Source organism: Asparagus officinalis, chromosome 7 (genome assembly GCF_001876935.1).
Source record: "Asparagus officinalis chromosome 7, Aspof.V1, whole genome shotgun sequence".
NCBI lineage: Eukaryota > Viridiplantae > Streptophyta > Magnoliopsida > Asparagales > Asparagaceae > Asparagus > Asparagus officinalis.
In genome coordinates this window covers 80,043,090-80,068,995 of record NC_033800.1, presented here as the reverse complement: position 1 = coordinate 80,068,995, position 25,906 = coordinate 80,043,090, and the positions used below count along the sequence as shown (strand labels likewise).

General features: G+C 36.6%; 2 protein-coding genes and 1 long non-coding RNA gene across 5 annotated transcripts in view; 1 reads left to right on the top strand and 2 right to left on the bottom strand.

Annotated features, from left to right (window-relative positions):
- The window catches only part of LOC109849932 (sacsin), a 40,153-nt gene extending 32,814 nt beyond the window's left edge, over positions 1 to 7,339 (top strand). Inside the window, exons 11-14 of the mRNA XM_020419817.1 lie at positions 4,043 to 4,563; positions 4,644 to 5,561; positions 5,670 to 5,846; positions 6,735 to 7,339. Coding sequence (XP_020275406.1) covers positions 4,043 to 4,563; positions 4,644 to 5,561; positions 5,670 to 5,846; positions 6,735 to 6,932 — 1,814 coding nt within the window. The 3' untranslated portion in view covers positions 6,933 to 7,339. The remainder of the gene's footprint in view (positions 1 to 4,042; positions 4,564 to 4,643; positions 5,562 to 5,669; positions 5,847 to 6,734) is intronic.
- LOC109850971 lies at positions 8,764 to 11,357 on the bottom strand. Of its 2 annotated transcripts, XR_002249633.1 has the most exons (5): positions 11,275 to 11,357; positions 11,053 to 11,180; positions 10,761 to 10,957; positions 10,267 to 10,422; positions 8,764 to 9,004 (listed from the first exon to the last, which is right to left on the bottom strand). It is a non-coding gene; the product is annotated as an uncharacterized LOC109850971 (long non-coding RNA). The 2 variants fall into 2 exon arrangements; XR_002249632.1 differs by lacking the exons at positions 8,764 to 9,004; positions 10,267 to 10,422 and having other exon boundaries at positions 10,639 to 10,957.
- On the bottom strand, positions 11,639 to 25,234 carry LOC109847498 (ENHANCER OF AG-4 protein 2-like). Of its 2 annotated transcripts, none has more exons than XM_020416724.1 (9): positions 24,832 to 25,234; positions 19,980 to 20,056; positions 16,516 to 18,615; positions 15,458 to 15,992; positions 14,684 to 14,792; positions 14,205 to 14,317; positions 13,943 to 14,130; positions 12,487 to 13,021; positions 11,639 to 12,418 (listed from the first exon to the last, which is right to left on the bottom strand). In XM_020416724.1, the coding sequence occupies exons 1-9, from the start codon at positions 24,940 to 24,942 to the stop codon at positions 11,846 to 11,848; spliced, it is 4,341 nt and encodes a 1,446-aa protein (XP_020272313.1). In that variant the 5' UTR covers positions 24,943 to 25,234; the 3' UTR covers positions 11,639 to 11,845. The 2 variants fall into 2 exon arrangements, with proteins under 2 accessions (XP_020272313.1, XP_020272314.1); XM_020416725.1 differs by having other exon boundaries at positions 11,640 to 12,418; positions 15,458 to 15,974.

Here is a 25,906-nt window from a genome sequence, read left to right as displayed (position 1 = left end):
CTCACTCGCATGGGTTCTTATGTTGATGTTTAGCACAATTAACTGCACGTGGAGGAATAACTGTGATTTTTTATTCTTAGGGGGTGTTAGTCAATTGGGACATTTTCATGCAAAATGGGATAATTATTAAAGTGGAATAATTTTTCGCTAGTGGGATATTTTAGTGGGACAAATAAGAATAATTTTGTGAAGCGGGATATTTTGATAAAATAACGTGGGATAAATTTTTATAATCACGAAATATATATTTATGCATTTTGAAGATATAGATACTATTTATGTATTTTTAAACTTACTATTATTGATTGATAATTGCTTACAAGAATGTTTTTTACTATTAAATAACTTTTGGTTAGACTATAAGATATTGACAATTATTATTATAATGATGGTCTAATGATGGTAGTAACCATAATAGGAAAGAAGTAAAGAAAAAAAAAGAAATATAAAAAATAACAAAATAAATATGAGTTCTAATTTTTTACCACCTAGTTCCAAGCTAAAACTTAGAATAATTTGAGAGAGTAGAACTCTCATTTTTGTATAGAAAAATAAAAAAAGTGGGATAATTTTGTACCATTATCCCAATTCTAGTTTTGTTATAGTTCTACTTGACTAACACTGTAAAATTTTGTTCTAATTTTAGTTCTATGTGACTAACACCTTAAAAATTTATCCCACATATTATCCTAGTTCTAATTTTAAGTTCTAGGTGACTAACCCCCCTTGGGGGAATTGTCAAGGGTCTTTTTCTGCATGTCCCTTATTCATTAGGCTAGGCTATTGAGTCAACATGATATTGTTATAGATCATAGAGTTCCACCTTTTGTTGATTTAATCTTTTGGAAACAGCAGGTAGTATTACAAGACCATAGTTACATGGTATGCTGTATGCTAAGTTGCATGGAAACGGGCACGGGTACTGGTACGGGTGCGTGTGCGGGTGCGGGTATGGGACATGACAAAGCTGTAAAATGTAGGGTACGGGGACACGACTACATATATATTAAATTCATACTGTACATAAGATAATTTTTTTCCCCTTCATGTGTCATTAGAATTAAAATTCCGATCATATTTATGAGTTTCTTTTATCATATTGATTATCGTAAATTGTAAACTACTTATTTTTTTACTAGACATCCAAACGACGCATTAACTATATAGTTTTAAACTTGGGTATAGACCGAAACAAATCCGACCCGTATCTCATAGTTTCAAAAGACGGATGTGAAGTGTAAGCTCTACGTCCAGGAAGTCTTTGATAAGTGTTTTAAATTAACACATATATCGTATAATTGATAAGTGTTTTAAAGTAACACATATATCGTATAATTGAGTACATGTTGTAATAAATGCATGCATATATTCAAGAAGTGTCCATGAAGTTTGGGTACGGGAAAGTGTCAGGTACGTGTCCGGTACGGGTACGGCTTCATTATAGAAGTACCCGAGTAACATAGGCTGTATGTAGCGGGTTGTGGTACTAATTTGGGTACGGAATTTGTCGCTTACCTATTTGGGATTTTTTTTGGGAATGTGTTTTTTTTTGGGTGGGTTTATTTCTTGGTATGCAAGTTTGGTAGCTGGTACATTTTAAATTGTTTTTTTTTTTTTGGGGGGATTTTTCAAAGTGTAGTAGAAGACTAGAAACTAGAAAGCTAATTATGCATTTCAACAACACAATACAAAATAATAGTATGGAAACTATGATTCTAAAGATAATTTGTGATTATCTGAATTATGCATATTAGGATATATGCGATTAATTGAAACTTTTATTTGTGTTTGGTAGTTGGTATTATGTATCTTGAAGCATAAGTTATCTGGACATCTTTTTTATGTGAAAACTCATAAACATGTTTCTTCATGCTTGTTTACATGTTATGTGTGCGATGCGCGCCTCGCTTCACTAAGGCATGCTCATGGCTTTGCGCCTTGTGCACGTGTGTGCATTGCAACGCGCCCCGCATACTTGTAAGCAGTGCGCTAATTTTGGAGAACCAATTCATGTACCAAAGTGAATCTATTCACCAATGTACTAACAATTGATTCACTGGAACTGTACAACTGTTCGAGGGTGGTCCCGAGAATTACGCAACTATACTCAAAAGCTTTTAGTGATTGGCCAATGGATGCATGTGCTCAATGCATGTTTCACGAGTGCATATCAACAAAGTAAAGAGAGAGGGGGGGGGGTCAATTTTGGTAGGAAAACACCTGAAATTTAGGTTGGTCTTACATGAAAAAGTCATTATATGCATGAGACAAGAGTCATGGACATGCTCAGTCTATTTAACACTTCACTCGAGTACCAATTAACAATATTCTAATGTTAAGTAGAGCAAGATATCTAGTTTTCTAAAAGACTAAAACATATCAAGGGTCAAATGCACTCCCAACGATATAACTCTTCAATATCACAGTCCCTCACAATCTCATTTAATAATTTATTTTAAAGGAAAACCCCCAACATCCAAACGTCAAATAAACTATGACATAAATATATGCAACTTGGCTAAACTCCTCCAACTGACTCAGCAACTTATTTAGTATCTGACAGATGAAAATAAAGTGTTGAAGCAAATGATCGATGAAATAAAGTGTTGAAGCAAATGATCGATGAATATGGCAACTCCTAAGTAGTGGACCAAACAAACTTTTGGACACAATGAAACTAGATCATTTTAAAGAAATTTTACATACGAGATGTCTAATATATGGAGTTGTTAACATGTAGTTTCAAAGAAGTTAATATGGTTGTTTCATAAATGAATTACAATAGATCAAATCTACGACAAGGTAGCAACGATAAGTTTTCATTTCATTTGATCACCTAATTTTCCGGCCATAAGATTTGGTTCTATTATGGAAGTCACAAGCATGACTGAGATATCATCATAGCCTTTCATATCCCTCTATCCCGAAGAACTTGGAAACATCTTATAGTTGTGGCAAAAATATTTATAGGCGGTATGGATCTTTTGGAGAACGTCATGAAACTGTGATATGTGAGGTCCTTGGTAGTTGATATTACTCAATTTTTTAAATGTCGGATGTCGGGTTCATGTCAGACGGTTAAAATTCATGTTGGATAGTGAAAATCGGGGATATATCGGGGGACATGAAAAAATATCGGATTGCCATATCAGATGGTGTGCATATGTGTGATATAAATATTATAAATAAAAACTAAACATATTTAATAAATTCTATTGTCTAAACATATAAAAAAGTAACTAACTTGTGATGTTTAGGGTTGATTGTTGAAGGAAAGAGGTGAGAAAAAATGAGTCTAATGTTGACGGTTAAGGAGAGAGAAGATCACCCATTATTGATGTTGAATGAACAGCTCGGAGAAGAGACCGATGTCAAAGGGGAGAGAGAAAACAAGCGATGGAAATGACTTTGGTCTTGTTTTCCATTTTCCATAACTGATCGGGTTGTTTTTAGAAGCAATTTAAGACAATCAAGAATTTAAACCCAAACCTGATTAGATAAAAATAACCAAAAATATTTTTAAAAAATCAGACAATTTTAAGACTGAAAAATCGGCTGACATAGCCGATATGTCCTTCGATATATCCGACATGAACCTTGAAAACACAATATGCATTGAAAAGCTCCATATCGTGTTGGTTGGCCTCTAAACCCAATATGAACATGTTGGCCGACACTTAAAACACTGGAATTACTCAATATTTTGCATCCTTTTTCCTGTGTTTCCCCCTTGTTTGGGAAAATGCCCAATATGCTAACCACCTCATCTTATAAGTAGAGAGAGTTCTATAGGGTTCCTGATAATGATAATTGCAAAGTCTTTTTTGTATGACAAACTTCATATAGAAGCTATTTTCATTATCTACCAGAAATTTGTTCTTGTGATGTTTCTTGAATAAAATAATTGTTGAAACTCTTTCAGTATATGAGGATCATGTGATGATATTGTTAGCTCATTCATAGACAGTTAGATTTCATCTTCACGACTGCAACTTAAGTCATTTTTCTTTATCTGTATCTTTGATGGACTCTTCTATTGTAGATATTGTGGAGTTGCAGAAAGCAGCATTCATTCCAGTTGCAAATGGCACTCGCTTGGTCACAGTGAAGTCTTTGTTTGTTCGTCTGACAATTAATCTTTCACCATTTTCATTTGAACTCCCTAGTCTTTACCTTCCATTTGTAAACATCCTTAAAGAAATGGGGATACAAGAGGTTCTTTCCATTACCTATGCAAGAGATCTTCTGTTAAACATCCAAAAGTCATGTGGGTATCAACGTCTTAATCCAAATGAACTCCGTGCTGTGATGGAGATCTTGAATTTTATTTGTGACGGGGAAATGCAGGCAAGGTCAGACAGATCAGAGTGGATATGTGATGCTATAGTGCCAGATGATGGATGCAGGCTTGTCCTAGCAAGATCTTGTGTATATGTTGACCCCTACGGATCCCAATTTCTTGGCAACATAGACACTTCGAGGTTAAGATTTTCTCACCCAATGCTTCCTGAAAATATTTGCATAACCCTGGGCATAAAAAAGCTTTCTGATATTGTTACGGAGGTACCCTTTCCTTTTTTTCTCCCTTAAAATTGTGTTGGCGTAGTTCTTTCATGACACTTGTTCATCTTCATCTGTTGTAGGAATTAGATGATGAGCTGCAACTGCAAGTCATGGATCAGATAGGATCAATTCCTGTCAATAATATAACAGAGAAGCTCCTGAGTAAATCATTACAAGATGCTGTGTGGATTTTGATTAATAGTTTAACCAATCATTTCCCTTCATTCAAAGGGATGGCTTCCTCACAAATACAGAATTTACTCGGGCATATAGCAAAAACTTTGCAGTTTGTTCAATGTCTCTACACTCGGTTTATTCTACTTCCAAAATACCAAGATGTTACACGGACAACCAAGGGCTCTGTTATTCCTGAATGGGAGGGCTCCAGGAAGCATCGAACTGTCCATTTTATCGACAAGTCAAAATCCCGTATTTTAGTTGCAGACCTTCCAAGTTATATGTCTATCTATGATGTGATTGCTGTTGTTGTCAGCCAAGTGTTGGAGGCACCAGCAACATTACCTATTGGACCCCTCTTTGCTTGCCCAAATGGCTCGGAGAAAGCAATCCTTAATGCACTTAAGCTCGGCTCTGAAAGGGGAGTGAGTAAACATGAAGGCAGGAATCAAACATTAGTCGGAAAGGAGTTATTTCCACAGGATGCTCTATTGGTGCAGTTCCTTCCCATGCGTCCATTTTATACTGGGGAAATAGTGGCATGGAAGACAGGACGAGATGGGGAAAAACTTAGGTATGGCAGAGTTCCAGAAGATGTAAGGCCAACTGCTGGTCAAGCACTTTACAGATTTCCTGTGGAAATTGCACATGCAGAGACCCACGTTTTACTATCTACTCAAGTTTTCTCATTTAGAAGTGTCTCAATGGAAGATGAGGCTTCCACATCGTTCACACAAGTGGAGAATGAAGCTATAATTGATAATACTATGTCGCATATCCAGGAAACCGAGGATGGTGTAAATAGGAAACAAGCACATCAGGTCAGACTGTTAATATGCTGATAGCATCAAAATTTACAGCTATCTAAAGTTAACAAAATTTACAACTATCTGAAGTTAACAATAGCTGAAGGACTTTATTTTGTGCAGGTTGCCAATGAGCTGCAGTATGGAAGAGTGTCTTCAACGGAACTTGTGCAAGCAGTCCATGACATGCTTTCAGCTGCTGGGATCAATATGGATGTTGAGAAGCAGACACTTATTCGGACAACTCTTACTCTGCAAGAACAGGTGAAAGAATCTCAGGTGGCCCTCTTGGTCGAGCAGGTGAGTCTTGATTTCCTGAGATTGACATATACCTGTAAATGGCTGATTTAATTTGTTATTTTATGCTTGGTAGCTGATTTAAATGTTAATAAAAAAGGTAAGTTGGTCCTATGACATTAAATTGGATTGGCACAAAATATTTGAGCACCAATGAGAGTACGCTAATGACGGACCAAACGAAAAGGAATTAGGGATTATATAGTGGGGTGTGGTTAGAAATTCTGTCATGCCAGAGTGGAATACCCAAGTTATTTAATTCAAACGGAATGTATCTATACTATTGTAATGGAGAGCCTCTTTAACTGGCTGCACTCCTTTTTACATCTGCTGTTTCAGACCAATTGCGAAAACACGCATACTATATACCTCAAATGTTGGCTGAGCTCTAGGAAAATAAGAATTAAGGTGTCTGCAATCTTAAATAAGGTAACTTAAAATTGTGGACAGCTAATTATTTCCTGTTAATAACACATGCAGAAAAGTGGTAAGATCTAAAGGAAATGCTTGTTCCTTGTGGTGATTTTGGATGAAGAAAAAACAAAGTACATGAATCTGCAGAAATTTGTAGATGTCTGGCTTCTTCAAAGTATTTGGAGTTGGGCATTAGTGAGTTACGCTCTCTTTGCATAGCAGCATATCATTAAGAGTTGGGAAGTATATCACAAGTTTAAGATCATTTCAATTGTTTTGGTTAGGGGGTCTAATGACCCCGTATCGTATTTGACACTTGTGTTAACCTCACTTTACAGCAATAAGAAAGCATGAATAAGAGAGTTGGAAAAAGTTTTTCCACAATTAATTGACTCCCTTGATTAGACTTAGGTCTAGATCCTAGCTATAATTTAGTCATAAATTGTTCATTCATTCATTTAGTTTTGCAAACTGCAGGAAAAAGCTGATGCAGCCATCAAAGAAGCTGATGCAGCCAAATCAGCATGGTCATGCCGAATATGTCTGAGTGCTGAAGTCAATACTACCATTGCCCCTTGTGGTCACGTTCTCTGTCACAGATGCTCCTCTGCTGTGACCCGTTGCCCATTTTGTCGCTGCCAAGTTTCCAAAACAATCAAAATTTATCGACCATAAGAATTTCTCTATCACATGCTGAATCAAATACGACTCTCATGCCCCTTTAAATTGAAGGGGATGAATGACAATGTGGTAGTTTAGTTAGGGTCCCCATAGTTTCCTCAAAAGTGTTTTGATAGTGTATAAAGTTCATGTAAAGAAATCAATTATCATTCATTCGAACCACTAACATTTGAATTCAGCAGTGTAAATAGAAAGATCCAACGTTGAGAATGTACAGTCAAATGTTTGAAAAGCTATAGTAAGGAGGATCCCCAGCCCGTTTGGTCAGCTGAGATATTGAAGTAAGATATTCCCTTGTACAAATTAAGCATGTAATACGTTAGCATCAAGAACAAAATTAAGTTCCTGCAGTAAGATATCTTATTGCTTTCTATTGTTAGTAAAGTCAGTGAATCAAATTATGTTGGTATTTTTGTTAATTTTATGTTGTTCTATGTGATCATACACAAATTTGTTATAGGCAACTTTGATCATAGCCATAAAACTTGAGGTTCACAAAGAAATTTTTAAGGAAAATTACTGAGCGGAGTACTGCCATGGAATGGGTATGTTTACTGCTCAATACTATGCACCAAATGTAAGGCGCATCTCAAATTAGAGGTGTCCATCTCCTTATTGTGATATTACATGTATAAACTTTCAGATCTATGGAGTAAGATATCGATTTCTCAATAAGATCAGAAGGTTTTTTTAAGATATATACATGTATTTCTAAATTTGCCCCTCAAATCTTATTAACGTCAAATTTGCCCTCTAAATTGTCAATTGCCCCTAATTTTACCCTCCAAAAATCGAACTGTTAGATTTAATCTAAATTACCCTTTTATCCTTATAGTTTAGGATTTTTAGGATTCAAACAAATATTAGCCGCCCTTTATTAGCCTCCCGGTGAGCAATGAGAGAGATCTCAAGTGCCAATGCCTTTTGTTGTTTTTGCCAAAAAAATTCGGAAGTTTTTTTGGGGAATTTTTAAAAAAAAAACACATATAGAGCAAGAAATTCTCATGATTCAGCATGAATAGAATAATTAACTAATGATGCGTTTCAAGAACTAAAATAAAGGGACTTGTCAAGAGCTCTTTTAAAGATTCTAACTACTAGATCAAAACTTCAAAGTTGTGATGGAGTTATTATTTTATATTCTAAATAGAGCATCCTTTTATGGACCAAAACCTATAAAAGATTTGAATCTGGATTGCTTTGATACCATCTTAAAATCTCTAACAATTACACCAAAACTTAAAAGTTATAGTGAATGTTGAGAGTTATTGTTTTATATTCTAACAAACTCAAAGTAACTACACCGAATAAACAAACACAAATGAGTCTTAACTTTCATAGTCCTCAGAAATCAAAATACAAATAGATAAAATGGAACCTAATCAATCACTTTTTTTTTTCAATACGACGCTAATCACCTCTCACATGAAGGAGGCCTGGAGAGTTCAGCTCATATCCTGGTAACGGTTACAAGTTCAGTTGTTCAAGGACAGAACTGCTTCCAAGTGGATGTAATTAGTTAAGTTGAATGCCGGGAGTAGATTTTCGAATAAATTCGAAAATACTTACTTCAAAGAGATAATAATGTTTATCTCATTTTAAGTTTTAATAGTAGTTTATATGCTTATGACAGGGGAACGAAAGAACTTGCAGTTAATTGGCTATGACCTGATTCCCATTTCGCGTATGGAGTTTCTTATATAGTGTTATTTTAGGATAAACGACACAGCATCCTTATTTAACAAATAAAGAGAGATTTAAGTAGCATAGACATTATCCAGCTCTTCAATACACACACACAAAAAAAAACCATTATAATTTATAACTGAAATTTATAACACTAAGCATTTACAAGCCAATAACTGAAAAGATAATTTACTCGAACGAGCAACTTAACAAGAAATGTAGGAATTGGAGTGAACATTATCTCTGAAAATCAGAATACAAGTTTCAGTTATATAAAAAAAAAAGCCCATTTGCTTCCCATATCACACGAAACCCCCAAGCTCAATTTCGCGTAGCTAAGTATATCAGTATCCGTCCCCTATCACTATTGATGACATCACCTGTGTGAAGGATTGTTGAGACGGATGCATGCAGCTTTTAAATTAGAACAGCCCTAGCAGAGATACTTCAAGAAGAACGAAAACAAAATAGAAAAGCTGAAACAAGGATAAGAAAAAAGAAGAGAAAAGGTAGAGGGTACATGAAGTTCATAATCTAGTATAACTTTTATAAGTACATACACACAGACATATGTACATACATGCATATACGTGTGCGCGCGCTCACGTGTGCATGTGTCTGCACGTGTGTAGACGTGTATATATAAACATATGTGTGTGTACGTGTGTGTATGTATGTATATATATATATATATATATATATAGTATAAGCTCATGTGAATTGATCTCCACAAAGTTTTGAATATATAGATCACAATGAACGATGTGGATCATTCATATCGATGGTTAATTAGTTACACCCTATGTGTATTGTAACCCTACCCGTACATACATGTATATATGTCTGTATATATCTATGCAAACCCATACATACATGTGTATATGTCTGTATGTATATATGCACGCGCGTGAGTGTGTGCGTGTTGGAACAGATTATACTTTAAAGATGCAAGTCCATTATGCAGGAATTTTGCCAAAACAGGGAGGCTACTGTTTTTCATGCTTTCACATTCCTTTACTTTTACATCTATGCTACTAACTCCACCACCAGACTAAAGTCTTTTTAGTTCATCCTTACACGCACGCATCCACTAAGCTCCATTGTCCACACAAATCATCTACACTAGACAAACATTCAAACAAAAAAGCCTTGCATGCTCATCATATAAATTCTGAAAAGATCATACAGAACTGTAAAAACTTGCTGCTCACTGTATATATGGTTGAAAATCATTAAGAATATATAACAAGGGTATCTGCGCCTCTATGTGATGGGTGTATTGGTGCAGATGTTGTAAGTGTATGTATGTGGTATAAAAAAAAAGAGAGAAATTCTGAGAAATCAGGCAAAGTAAATTGCTGATCCATAACATTACGAGAATTCACAAGCCTAAAGAGATTGACCCCCATTAGCAGCAAAGGGCCACAAGGAATGGTCCACATTAATCGATATGGTGTACAGCACACCCGACGGGTCAGTTCAAGAAGGAAAAAGGCTGCTCATGAAATATGATATATGAAACAAGTTCACAAAAACAATGATATATATGATAACCTAATCGGATAAAATGACTCAAATCATACTCATCAGCTAAATTCTAGAAGACATGGATCTAAGTAACATGTAACAGAACAGAAGCCACCTGATAAATAAATGAATGACTTCCCTCGGCCTTGGTCAAGGTTAGATCATGATCAACAGCGTATACCCTCAGATGCTCTCAGTTACCCACATCCTATTAGTTCGTCCTGAAGGCTCCAAACTAAAATCTTCCAGCATAAGTTTAGAATACATTTATCTGTGAATAGGCATCAGAAAAACAAAGAAAGTCTGTTAAGTAATGGACAACTATAGTCTATAGAAGGAAAATGACGACTCGTCCATCCCAACCCTTGTTTGCCCCAACCCTTCTCTATTAAACTACATATAATAAATGAAAACCGGGTTGTATAGCATCCACAAACATCTGTAGGCAAATTAACTCAAAATCCACATTTCAACATTCATAGTGCAATGAGAGATATAAAGAATTCTTTATTAAGATCAATGTTGATAATAAATTATCCAGTAGTAACAGTATGGTATTTAGCTCAAATATACAAAGTCATGGAGGACATTTCACATGACGTAAAATACCTTGAGATTACATTTAGCAGTGATTAGTCTTCTAGACACAGTTGTCAAGACAAAAATTACAATGTACAAAGTCCTGCCAAAAGACTAAACCAGATCTCATCACCACTATGAAAACTGCACATTTGTAGGTCATCCAGAAGCACAAGACCATGTGAATCTAAAATCCGAATCTTCAACTTCCACATCATATTACCAAGCTGAAATGAGATAACAAAAGGAAAAGGTTTACTCTGATTTAAAATTCTAACATATATGTCACCAAGAAAACAAATAACGAGAAAGATATCAATACCAAAGGATACACACTATTGTCGTTGACATAGCTCCAAGGAAATATGTACAAATAACTTTAAGATGGTCTCCAACAACTATGAGCGGGAACATCATGTTGGTACGGTAACTGTTGAGGATAACCCCGTCCTGGAGAAGTATGGCAAGAAAAAAGAATCGCGATCTCATAAAGCAAAGAACAAAAAGATAAGGAAAGAAAATGCTCCTCTGAAACAAGAAGTACCAGGAACTGGAGCTCTAGATTCCATAGGAGCACGCAATGGATGCTGAAATGCTATTGACTGAGAGGATGCCCTTTCCATTTGAAGGTGGACCTCTCGTTCATTGGGGGAATCGAGAGGGGATTTTGGCTTTGGCCCTAACTTTTGCAGGTTTGACCAGAAAACACAGAAAGTGGAATACGGGTAGCAAAGAAAATGCTAACTCGTATTATCACTCAAGAGGAGGCTTTAATGCTAGGCGTTTAGGACTTAGCACGTTAAATCTGAGAAATGCCAACGACGGGCAAATGAAAATGTTGGTGGGTCCACTGTCGTTTGATTTGATCAGTGGATGGTTTGGTGAGGAAAGATTAACCTATCAAATACATCCACCACGCCAGAAATTGGTCAACTTTATGTAAATTGTCAAACTCATACATCTTGTCCCTTTATTCATGTTAAATTTGTAGGAATGACAGGTTATGCAAAACAAGCTTCAAGAAAGCCAACTACAACAGAGGTGGTGATAAATATATAATGCTCAACTTTGCATGATTATTCTAAATATTTCCATGTTCAAGTATGTCTGAAAGGTTATGCATCTATTTTGTGAGAAAAAAAAAACAATATACCCTCTTGCACAAAAGATGAATCCGAGCATGATGGACCTCTTCCTCCAGCTAGCCATGCATTATGTTGACTATCTGGACCAACTTCAGAAGAATGAATTCTTCTCGGTTCATCAGCAGCATATTGCCTGTGACCATTTGGATGGGATGATACACTGTATGGATTGTATGACTGCTGTAAATTCTGCTGGCTCAGAGGTTTTGCATATGAAAAATGATTTGATGGTGGATTTCCAGTTGCAAGTGGATGATTTGGAGGTGTCTGCACAGGTGGTTGGGGATGGTAAGGTCTCTGGTGGAAAGATCCACCACCTTGTTGAAATTGATGGCTGGAATTCGAAGCCTGAGGAGTTGAATATATATCATTGTTTCCATACTCAAGAGGCCTCATGGAAGTAAATGCTGGCATAGGTTGTGGATTGCCATTTCCAGTCCTCATAAAATTGGCCTGCTGCTGGAAAATTACATCGCTCTTGACAGCTGCATTACCATGCGCCTGGAAGGCAGCGTTTCCACTGATCTGGTCTAGTTGGTTGTCCTGTACACAAGGCACAGATCAAAAAAGTGATATCTAGTACATTAATAGAAACAACTAGAAGAACTTACACTTTGCATCCTGCAGTAGTCATGTGCATGAGGAACATATAATGAAGGTGGTGGGGGAGAAGGAGGTAAAGGTGGGTTTGGAAAAGATGGCAGAGGAGGTAGTGCTGGAGGAGGGAGTGGTGGTAGGGGTGGAGGTGGAGGTGGTGGTGGTGATGATGGTGGTGGAGGTGGAGGTGGTGACTGAGGCAAGGGAGGTGGTGGCGATGGAGAATCTAAAGGTAAGGGTGGACAGTCTGACGGCAATGGAGGATATTCAGTTATGCTGATGGACTTTGACTCCAAACCTTGACTGAGATTTGGATGCGGAGAATCCAATTTGAGTGAACTACTCCCCTGAATTACTTTCTCATCTTTTGAAGTTGTGGAAACATCTTCCATTTCAAGTTCACCATCAACATCTTGTAACACGCGGTGACCTTTGTCACTGGCAAATGTATCTAGTTGTTCCTTAACATTGTCTAGATCATTGGGAATATCATCTTCATCTTCAAATACATGAGAAGAGAACAACCCAGGTAGCTGAAAGGTTGTATTGCTGAGGAAACAGAACAATGTAACAAAATGGTGTCAGACAAACTCAATATTAGAACATTAGTATATGTATTATTCATGTAGAAGTAAGAGAATGTGGAAAAGAAGATTTATACTGAGCCAAAATATGTTTAAAACTGCAGTTATGAAGGGCGAAGAAAAGACTCATAACCAAAACCATTATTCAAGACTTTCCAATAAAAATGGAATCTGATTCCAATAATAGAAATCTCCACATAAGCATTGACAATTTTTAAAACTTGCATCAAAACTGACATAACTCTTTACAAATTAATGCAAAATTCTTGAACAAGGAATCTATGAGTAGGGTGACATTTCCCAAAACAAAGAAACCCAGCTGGATGGAAAGTAGACATAATAATAATATCAAGTAGGAGAATATCATGAAACTTCGTAGGAATATGGAGTACCTCCTTCACTACAAGGAAATAACTACAATCTACATGAAACTAAATGTTGTATTATCCACGATATGAAGGAAATTTTCCTAAGAAAATTATCCAACATACCAATTCACCATGTCCATTCATGTCCACATAATTTCATTAGTCTTCCTTAGATAGTCCTTTTTCAATTATGAAATAAAGAAATCAAATATACATAAACAAGTAATTTCTCACATAAAACAATTACACCATATCGATGAACCATTACTAGAAACCAATTATCATCACTATTACACTAAAGTCTAAAATTACAGATGACAAACCCGCAACTTTGTGAGTGGATTGATTCATTTCACAAATGCCAGCATAAGGTAGAGGATGCAATATCAGGGAATTCATGGCTTCATGAATGAACACAATAGCATAGAATTTCAAAGAATTCATTAGTTCATCACTAGTCAGATAATCAAAGAATAATACGAAGAAAAATATACAGATGATCATGTCGGACAAGTTACCTTCCATACTCATCTACAAGCATGTCTTCCATCTCTCTTATGGGATCATCAACAGAACGCTCAGCTCGTGACGGACGCCTTAGCAAAAATGCGGCAGTCATGTCCTCACTTGGAACAACAATATCATTCATGTAACGACGAAGAAGCGATTCAGGAAGAATCTTCCTCTCAAGCCATAATCCAAGAACCTGAATAACCAGTTTAGTAATGTATGAAAGTGAAGAAGAAAGTATACTATTCTAGGACAGAGGACTGTAATTACCTTCAGGCACTGGCGACGGTTCTCCTGGGCACCAGCCCCAGGTGGAGCAGCAGCACCAAGAAGACGAGGTAATGCTGCTTCTACTGTGGGAATATAGGAAGCCCCAGCAATGCCTACATGTTACCAAGTACAAACAAATATGGAGAAAAGAATCAGAGGTATTGATCTTAGTTATATCATTGATACGTTAGTTCAACAATATGTTTAGATGTTACCGCCGATCACAGAAATATTGCAACAGTATAAGAACAAAATATAATCAAACAAAAGATTTGCACCACACTGAAATTCATATTTACAAGTGAATTCCCATGTCAACGGTGCAAATACTTGTGTGCATATTAACGTCATGTTCTTTCAAATGCACAAAAGCCGTCAGAATAAGACTTCAATGGATATTCATATTGCTAGATAAAGACCAGTGGCGCATGTTAGAACATTTCAATCAGAAGTTCATACTCATGATAAATCTCATCTACCTTTCTGCCCGTGTGAGCATTGGGTGATTGAGTCCACAAGAAAAAAGAGGTCAATTCGACGATGGAGGCTAGGTTCTGTCTCCAGCTTGCGAATGAGAAGTTCTACAACCTGCATATGACAACATCACAGCCATTAGGACTTTCCTCAAGACATTAAAAGTCAAGGAGAAGGAAATCATGAGGGTAAAGGGAAGAAATACAAGGCTTCATCATGAAACCAAGTATAACACTGAAATTGACAATTATTCATTAGCAAGAAGCCATAAAAAGTTGCTCCAGAAAACTAAACCATTTTATTCAAAATTCTATTTGACATACAGCGCAAATTTCTTAATTCAAAACAACAAGAAAATACAAGACATCATCATGAAACCACTTCTTAAAACAAAATTGACAATTAATCATTCACGAGAAGGTGTTTAAAATTTTTATTGGAAACAATTAAAATATAAACCAAGATTCTATGCAAAATTCTATTTGACATAGACTACAAAATTTCTAAGGTTCCAAAAGAGAGCCACAAATGACATTGCAACAATATGCCAATCGAGAAGAAAACAAATTAAAGATGCTTAGAAATCTAAAAACACAAATTAGAAGATAATTATAATCAAATATTTGAAAGAAAAAGTAATTGAATGCTACAATTTATATAAAACACTGACAAACAATGAATGACGACGACAAGAACCATAGAAAACAGCAAATCATAAACACCAGAGACGTGTTTCGAGTGTGTGTATGCAGGTGTGAGAGAGGTGAAATTTGGCTCACCTCATTGGCAATCCCATATTTGGCACAATTAAGGGCGAGACGGGTAGCACGGCCAATACTGTCCTTTGTTCTTGAAAGTGTCTCCAACATACCTTCCAAAGCATCACGAGCAATAGAAGCTTCAGTGCCACCACTTAAAGAACCCCCAAGTTGTTTGTGGCCAGGACTAATCTTGTGATTGAATTCCTCGTCATTTATTTGATTTGATGGAAGTTGCTGAGCGGGTAAAGACGGAGAACCAAATGGCTTCATAGGGTATAACAGCTTTGAATCTTTTTGAAGAGAATTTTCCAATGAGGTAGGATAGACAGAAGAAACAGGACTTGGACTCTTTCCATTAACCAAAGGCGGGGTGGCAACTGCAGGAGCAGTAATTTCATGTGGTTGACCCAGTGGCTGTGACTTTTTCCTTTTCTCATGAGCAGCTTCAATGAGATGTTTCAGTGACTTGTCAGAATTTCCAAACTTGGAACTAACAGATGTAGTTGCTGCTTTTTCTCTTTTTCCAGCATCTAATCTGCAATTAGATAATTCACTGAGATGTTTGATTAGACCATTAACGCATAAATCATATATGTGACTATACGCATATATTATATAATGTAAATAATTGTGTAAAAAAGATGTAAAAACACATGAAAGCATACGCATGAAAAACAACAATTTTTTTATATCCACCCCTTAAATCATCAATATTTGGAAACTACTCCCAAATTTCAGTATTTGCAGAACTACTCCCAAATAATCAACTTTGAAAGAAAATAACCCCAAAACAATAAATCATTAACTTTGTCAAATATGGGGAATAAAAGTTGGACTGTTTTGTTGATATTTTACATTCCAGATATAAATTAGCCGATCAAAGTTGATGATTGTTTATGAGGGGTATTGTTTCCAAAGTTGATTTGGAGGATAATTCTGCAAATACTAACCTTTTTTTTTTGCTTTTTTTTTTTTTGGAGAATTAACATGTATATATACAAAAAACCCCAAAAAAAAGAACCAATATAAAACAAAGACAAAAAGATTAAAAAAAAGTTAAGTGCAGTATTTTATACCGTTCTGCATATAGAGCATCCTTCTCAATATTTGGCTCAGCTGAAAAGTTGATGTTAGACCTGTTTTCTGTGAATCCACCAATAACTGAATCAGATTTAGGATTCAAATGCACTTTTTCTGCAACAGAAGATGTTCCGTTCTTTATTCTGATCTCCTGATTATGTGTATGGTCTAAACTTGCAGAAACAAGGTTTGATGGTCTGGAACAGCTGCCTTGAACTTTCTTTGATGATGAGTTACCTGAAGATTTCACTTGGGGCTTGATGGATTTATGTTCCACTGGTTTGGTTTTGGGTGAGATAACAGCTTTGGGTGAGATAACAGCTACCCTGCCCTCACCAGAAGAGGATTTCTGACATTCTAGCTTTGTAGTACTACGAGATGCTTGCAACCCCAATTCTTTTTCTGTACTTATCACCTCTTTCTCCAAGGCATTAGGAGATGAAGAACCATCACTATTTTTAAGTGGTGCTGCCAAATCAGTTGAAGAAATTTCTTCTCTTTTAGAATTTACATTTTCAGACAAAGCTTTTATTATAGTTAATGCAGAATCTCTGGAATTTTCAGCAATTTGACCATTCGAATGTGCAGAAGTTACAATACTCGTAGACTGTTGGTGAACCGGGGTTCTATTAACTTCATCTTCTTCATCGTCATCAATTAGAAATGCTCTTCTTCTTGAGCGTACATGTGCTGTCGTGGATACACCATCATTCACAAAGCCCGGACTTTTTCCAGTTGTGTGTGTAGTATTTTTGGGGGCAGAAATAGATGCTGATTCTGATACTCGACTACTTCGTTGTGATGGAAGATGCACATTCGCTGTCACCATTTTATGCTTCCTAGTGTGTTCCAAATTAGATGCCACATGAACATCGCCTTGCAACGAGGATAGTGATTGTTTACCTTTTACAACTTTACCTCCTTTAACTTTGCCAGCAGAATGTGATGAATCTTTATTTCTCGACATTTTTCCAACACTCTCATCACCACATTTAAATCGTTTAGCTGACTGTGAATAGTCAATGTCAGCTGACTTTTGATTTTTACTGCTGAGCAAGGACCTTCCCCCCTGAAGATGAGAAGATGATAACCCTTCGCTGACCCGTACCTTTAAGCTATCTGCTCTAACCCTTTTCTGAACACCCTGCAATGCATCTTTTTCAGATGTATGTTTCTTAGATTTTGTAAAGTTATGGGATCCTTTTTCACTGTCAGTTTCCTTGCCAAATTTTGGAGAGCTTTCATCTGATCCTGCGAAGTTATTCCCATCTCCAAATTTACCACTTTCCGTAGATAAGTTTCTTTTTTGTTTGTGCAATATGTTATTTTTTTTCATTTTTGAATCAACCACAGCATTTACTTTTGGTTCAGCCATCAAAGCAGTGTCACTATCAAAACCTATCACCTTCTGTGCATTAACTACTTTTTCTGAACAAACTAACTCATTTTTTGTAGTCTCCGTGTTAACACCATCAACTGGACTAGAACATGATCCAGAATGATGATAATCCTGATTCTGACAACCATTGCTCAGAAAAGTCTCTTTAACTTTCGTTTCAGAAAATGTGGCTGCACCCATGTTTTCATTATCAGGCAGGTTACTGGAACTACCTTCCTTAGCAAAAGGAGTACCAGATGTTTTACCTTCCTTACTCAATCTTGTGCTGTCTGATAATTTTTTCCTTTTCTTAACTGAAAGATATTCTGGATCCCCGCCATCTGAACATGGCTGAAAAACAGCGCTCCCACCACAACTTTGTGGACAACGTTCCAGCCCATGTGGCTCATCAAAGGAGCTTTCAGTCTTATCAGCATCCTTCTTCATATGTACCACCTCCTGATCTTCCAAATGATGAATTTTGTGATACATACGATGGCTGCTATTCTCAAGGTCATCGGTTGGTTCAGCTGCTGTAGACGAATCGATATCTTCTCCAGAACCAGTAAAATCTTTCTGTTGCATTTCATCGAACTCCTCACAAATCTCCTCCACAGCTTGAGCAAAATATTTTACAGTTTTACCCTGACACCGCGCCAACAACTTACTCTTTGATTCGTTAGTAAACACTTGAATATCAGCAGGTGCAACAAAAGCACTGCAAAAGGCAGAAAAAAGAAATTAAGATAAAAAAAAATGAGGAATTTATCATATACATTATATTTCAGGAGGTTAATCCACACATATCCAGAGCAAAACAACAGAAGTTTGAAAACAATTCGAAAAACTAATGCAGAAATCACACACATTGGTAAATAGATTATACACACCCTACAAGTGGCAATGCAAGAAATTGTATAAATACCTTAGAAATCACAATATCAACTATGGCAATCCTTAGATTCACACAAAGACTACAAATTGTAGCCATTTATTAAACCGAATGCACTCAAAAAACAAAAATACTAACGACGACAAAATGGAAGTCCAAGGTTCAACAGATTAGTCGTAGTAGGATAAAATTGCTGGAATGTGAATATAGCAAGTTATTCCTCCATCTCCTGTTACCTGAATAACGATTGCCCCGAATGCCAAAAATGAAAAGAGTTAATTCCACTGTTCTTATTAAAAAACATAATTTTCATATCTTGTTGTAATGCAATCATGGCCTTGCCTGTGACATGTCTTGACCACTTTTAGTGAGAGTTAGATACATAAACCCAAGCATTTTGGACTGACTCTGCACTTAAAAATGCCCACTCCACAAAATACACATAATTTGGCTCAAAATTCACCAGGTCGTCATTCTGATTTGCAGAAAAGATTATTGATAAGGGTGATATTTCTAATTAAACCCAGTTTCCTGATGTAAAAAGACAAAGCTTCACACAATCTGTTATATCCTTAATTTAAATCAACCAGAATCACTAGAGGAAGTCAATTTAAATTGAATTAGGACCGTACACTCGAAGTGTTCTACATTTAATGCAAAATATACTCCAACAGAAGTTACAGAGCTATTCCTAACTATCAAACTCACATTTCTTTGATCTTCCTAATCATGAAGTCAACGCACTACTAATTACTATTCCTTATGCTAATGTTTTTATGTCATTCCCTCCTCCACTTCCAAAGATTTGCCACCCCTCAACAATTTGCCAAGACCAACTGAAAATGAACAAAATCTACTGTTTTACTCGCATCAGTCGGCAGATTATTGAGGCCCTTGTTCAATCTTGTGGCAACACTTACCTAATTTCATTAGTTCTTCATAGGTATCCCTATTTCGTATAATAAGATTGATTCTTGCTGTTGGCTTCAGCTATCATCTAAATTTTAGCTTCTATCGACTCAGTTCGAAATTTGTTTGAAAAGAATACTACTCCATCTTGCCTACTCAAAAGCATAAAATTTATGATATGCACAATAAAGGGATTATGATTAGAACAATAACATATTCACGCAAATGATAGAACTCAAGGTAGGGAGAAATATATACATGAATAAGAAAATCGCACTTACATTTCTGCAGTCCCAAAGAACTCAACAAAATACTTTCGGGGATCAGGTGAGCGATCCCAATCTTCCGGCTTGCTTATCTGAACAAGAAATCTCAGTGTTTTATTACTTTATACTTGTATAAGATATAAGAACAGTATACTTTCAGAAGGAGGTTGAGGAATGACAATTTTAGAAAGGCAAAAAAAAACACTCAAAAACAAGGGAAGAAAAACCAAACAATCAAGCAGCTAAGTAGGTCAAACACTTGATCTAGAATGCTATAACAGCAGACAAACAAACTATATGAGGCACTTATAAATCATAGGACTCAATATCCTGTCCAAACCCTAAACTACTGAGTACTGGCACGTGGTGGAGGGCGTGTTTGTCATGGAACTTCTGCCCAAAGTGAATGATACGTATAAGAAGCAAATAAAAACCCAGAGATTACTAACCTTGTCAACTAATTGAATGAGAAACATAGATCCATCTTAAAAGAAGAATAACACAAAACATAGAAAGAACATAATTTCATATATCTGAAAATTCTAGACTACATTTAAAAGCACAAGTTGGAGCCTCTGACTGCCATTTTTGCCAATATTGGAAAATAATTTACTTTGTGTTTACACTTTAAAAAATATTCTCAGCATAAAGTAAAAACAGTATATTTCAATATATTCAATATCAATTCCCTCCCTCCTTGGAATAAATGACTAGAGAACTAATATGGTCGCTGCTTATCAATATTATTAAATGGTGTCTCTGCATTTATAATGGATTCCAAACGAAAAAGGAACGGCATTAAGAAGGTTTAGGTTGAATTGTTTACATGCAACTGGTCCACAGGAAGAATATGTTAAAAGCAATGTTATCGATAGCGGATAGCGTCGCGTAGCGGTGAGGCATCGCTAAGGCTATTTCGGGTTATTGCGGTAAAATAACGGTAAAAAGCACAAAGTCAAATAGCGGTCTAATTTAGATATATATAAATACTAAAAAAATTAAAGAAAAATCTAAAAAATCTAAAAATACATATTGGATGATTTAAAGAGATCCTAAACATGAAATAGACATGTAACCATCACGTAATACCGAAGATGACTGGAGGAGTTAAAAAGTCGTCGTCTTCGAGAAGAAGAGCTTAGCGGGCATCACGTAATACCGAAGATGACTGGAGGAGTTAAAAAGTCGTCGTCTTCGAGAAGAAGAGCTTAGCGGGGACAGGATTGCCCTAAGAGGAGCCACGGAGAAGGAGGTGAGAGGAAGTATCAAGGTAGGTGCTAGAGACTATGAGAGGTGACGGAAGTATGCTGAAAATCACAGGAGACGGTGGAATGCAATGGTCAAGGGTTGAGTTTAATTTCAAAAAAATAAGCCTCAAACCGCTTTTAAATAGCAGTCAAAAAGCAAATTTCGAATGCAATCGCTCACTATTTACTATTATGACACACTATTGGCCGCTTTTGCGAACAAACATATTCCGCAATATGTCACTGCTATTGTGCGATAGCGTAGCGGGCGATAACGTCGTGGGAAGGGACCACTAATGCTATTAGCGCCGCTATTGCAAGGCTATTTACCGCTATTTATAACAGTGGTTAAAAGTCGGTCTAAAAGATAACCAAGAACCTATCAACCAGATTATACCAAAGAAGACATAAACTAACTTGATAACCTTGAATCGAATCCTCCTTATGATGAAAGAATGTATGTGATTTTGCGTGCATGCATGCATGTGTAGAAAATAAATGACCATTGAAGTTGCAACTTTCATGCTTTTTTCATCGTGTTTCCAAATTGCACCTCCTAATTCCCATATCACTAAGATTGTAAAATCCACCCAACAGCTTATTATCAAAATATTGAAGTCGAAAAATGTACAACATCAATATCTAAAATTGTAAAACATCGAATTAACATGGCATTTAATGCAAAATTACCAAATCATATCCTTAAAAAGTAGTTTTAAAAACTTAAATAATTACTATACATATCCAATATGGTTTGTGGTATTAGTATAATCATGCAATTATGTATCTTAATATACATCCTCTCGTAATGTGGGATACACTGAATATCCATCCTTCCGCTGTCATTTTTCAACTATGTTTGGCAACTCCAAAATAAATTTCGGCTTGGACTGGTTTTGTCTTAACAAGGCCAGAAGTGATAGGCAAGGGTTGGTCCAAAAAGAACTAGTTTAAGGGCTAGAATTTGAACTAGAAAAAACAGGTTCAACTTGCGCTAAGTTTTTGCCAAACTAAAAATTAGGTTTTGGAACCAAGGTTGTATCAACTAAAATAGATTTTGTGGAGTTGCAAACCACACCCTAAGTCAAATCCCATTCTTGATCATTACTAAAGATCATTGCACTTGTTCGATCTACCATTGTATTCCTCACTTAAATGAAATAAAAATTACTAACTTTCAACCTGCCCTAACTCTTCTTCCTAGTTAGAGAATGCTCCTTTGCAATTGAGAAACTCAAACCTTTCAAAGCTCTGCTCCCATTTTCTCATTAATTCACAGGGACAATGGTGAAGACCTCAAGTAGAAAAATATAGGTGATAAAACAAAAACCTCAAGCATTAAGACATGGATGACCACGAAGGTCTCGATAAGGAAGATAGAGTTCTAAGCATAGAAGGTATGAATCAACAATGTAAAGCATGATTCTTTCTTTTGGTTGCACTTCAAGGTACACTAATTTTGATGACCAAATTCCTTCCATGGAAATTTTCTTAAGATGCCTGCTATAGCATCAAGTTTTTCAGCCCATCAGAGTATAACCAATCAGCGGAAATTACACAATCTGCAGCTTAAAAAATATGCTGATAAAGAACTGTTGTTTGGATACAAAAGAGGAAAGTTTGAGTTTTTAAGGAAAATAAGGAGAGGAGAGGTGTAATTTGCTCCAAATTTTGAGGTATCATATAAGTATATCATTTATGTATGCCAGCAAAGTCATGCCATAAAAACGAGGAAGTAATAAAGGTAACTGGTTACTAAAAAGTCTAGAGAGAGAGAAAGAGAAGGTGAGAACTGTTGTTTGGATACAAAAGAGGAAAATATTGAGTTGTTAGCAAAATAGGAGAGGAGAGGTATAATTTGCTCCAAATTTTGAGGTATCATGTGAGTATATCAATATGTCTGTCAGCAAAGTCATGCCATAAAAACAAGGAAGTTATAAAGGTAATTGGTTACAAAAAAAAGTCTACACTTGATTAGCATTTGGTAAGGTTCTTTATGCCATCTCACACAAATCATATATCTCCTGCTGCATGCAACATGTCAGAAACTTCAACAAGCGAGGAACTAATGAACAACTTTCACTTTAAACATCAAACAACAAAGAATCAAATGACAAAAGTATCAAGCTATCACTTAGCAAACTGAAGAGAAAACATGATGATTGAGTCCCTGCCAATAGGCCATAGTTATATTAAAGCACCCAAAAAGGCTAAAAGTGAACATTACTTAGAAGTAAAATGCAACATCCATCAAGATTGTGGGGTTGAGAAGCTGTCTAAAGGATCAAACCATGACAATTGGATATGAGAAGTGCTTCTAGAGAATATATGACCACAATTTCACCAAAAATAAATATCAAGAAATCAAGAAACATGTCTAAAACCATAAGTGTTGCTAAATGAGAATGTTGATGTGGACAAGCAGCAGTTGCACACAAAAAAGAGGACCAATAGTGAGCATACAGTAAGAATCGAAGGCAAATTCATTCAACAAATAATATGGATTAGAGATGGCTAGGATTTTGAAATGGCCAGCTGATGTGACAATTGAGACGACAGGTAGGAGTGCCAGCATTCCGGTTGACCAGCCATCAAAACTAGAAGTAGACTAAAAATCAAAAAGACAAAGAAGAAGAGAATGAATGAGGTGGAGGATATGTCAGTTTCTAAATGAACTCAACCTTTAATGGAGACGGAATGGAGAAAAACAATCCATGTGTCACCTCCAAATAAGGACACCCAATATCGACAACCGAGCTTTTATACAAAAATTTTGGGGTCGGCTACACGTGTCCTTGCCCCCCTCTCAACTCTGCCAAGGTTATCCCCTCACCAAACTAATGACTATTATATCCTTTATAACTGCGTCCATCCATTTTTTTAGGCCTACATCTATTTCCTCCCGCTCTTTTTTAAACCTAGTCATTGGAAGAACTCCATATTATGGGTGTATTCCATATCAGTTTGCTTTCTGAATAAGAGTACCCACCAACAACGACAAAGTTTTTACCCAAACATTTAGGATTAGCTAAGTTAACTCTTTTCCCCTTTCAGTTAAGTGTAAACCGCCTGAGCACATTAATGACTTTATATCCTTTATAATTGCCTCCATCCATGTTTGCTTTAACCTACCTCTATTCCTTCCCACTATCTTTTGAACGTAGACTATGGAAGAGTAACTCCATAATAAGGATGTATTCCTCACGAGTTCTCTACAAATAAGGGTATCTAACATTCACAAAAAGCTTTTACCCAAACTTTTGTGGCTGGCTGCAGAAATCCTTGCTTCCTTTTCAGTTCAGTTAAGGGTTATCTACTCAGCAAACTATTGACTAATATCTCCTTCCAATTACCCATCGACCTTCATCTATAACTACCTCTAGCCCTTTCTGCATTAACTGTGACCATATTACTCCTCATAAGCTTGATTCTAAAGATCCAATACAACATGTAACACCTCGAAAAAGGAAGATTCTCCATAGACTTTCAACCGAAAGATTCAATTACCTGACCGAAAAAAAATTCAAAGCCCGCATTGTAACTACAAAAGTCTAAACAAAAACCCTAAAACGAGATCAATTCTGCAGGAAACAAAGAACGGAAAAAATCAAATCACGCACCTTTGCAGGCCACGCTGGAAAGCCCTTGACCTTGGCGAGAACAAGATCCCCCAATTTCAACTTATCCTTCGCCTTCCCCTTGTTCCCCACTCTCCTCCGACCCGGCGCCATCGTAGTATGCCTTTCAGAAACCCTAACCCTGACGAGAACTCAAGAACGGCAACCAAACCGGAGGGAAAGCGCCCTAGAAAGCTCGGAACGGCGGCCAGTCGAACTCCGGCGGCGGCGAATCCTGATCGTAGATGGGCTAAAGGTCGGCGATTGCGGGGGTGACGCCGAGCAGCGGCGGGGGGGGGCCCGACATTTGATGGGAGAGGGAAAAAAATTGGGATTTTGAGAAGTGAGATGAGAAAGAAGCAAAAAAGCGAAGGAATTTTGGAGCAGAGAGAAAGAGAGAGGTGAGAGAAAAAATACGAGAGTTCTTTTATATCGTTAGGGGAAATGGAACCCTAGCCATTGGATGGGGATCAGTGATGCTTGATGTGGTTTTTTGGACGGCTAGTTTTTTGCTTCAGAAAATAAATCGTCGATTGGGCTTGGACAATAATATTGTTTTTGCCATTGTTTGTGCATAAAATAGGACAAATTTTCAAAACCAACCCATTTGATAAACTATTCCCAAAAAAAGACCTATTTCAGTTTTATTTGCAAAAACCGACCTGGTTTCAGCCTCAGCGCTGAAACCAGGTCGGTTTTTGAAAAAAAGTTTCTGAAACTTCACGGGAGTTCAACTCCCGTGTAGTTTTGTTATGAGAAAAAACTTCACGGGAGTTGAACTCCCGTGAAGTTTCGTAAAGTTTTTTAGAAAAACCGACCTGGTTTCAGCGACAGTGCTGAAACCAGGTCGGTTTCTCTAAATAAATCTGAAACGGGTCGTTTTCTGCAATTAGTTTATCAAATGGGTTGGTTTTAAAAATTTGTCCTCATAAAATATGGGCTAAATAGCACCTAATTACCTTACAGTTTCGCTTTTTTTTTTCTAGCATTTGTATGCCCTAATCTATTTAAAATTAGTATGTCAGCACTCTTATTATGCAAACGTGAAAGTTTTGACGTCAACTGGAATTCTCTCATC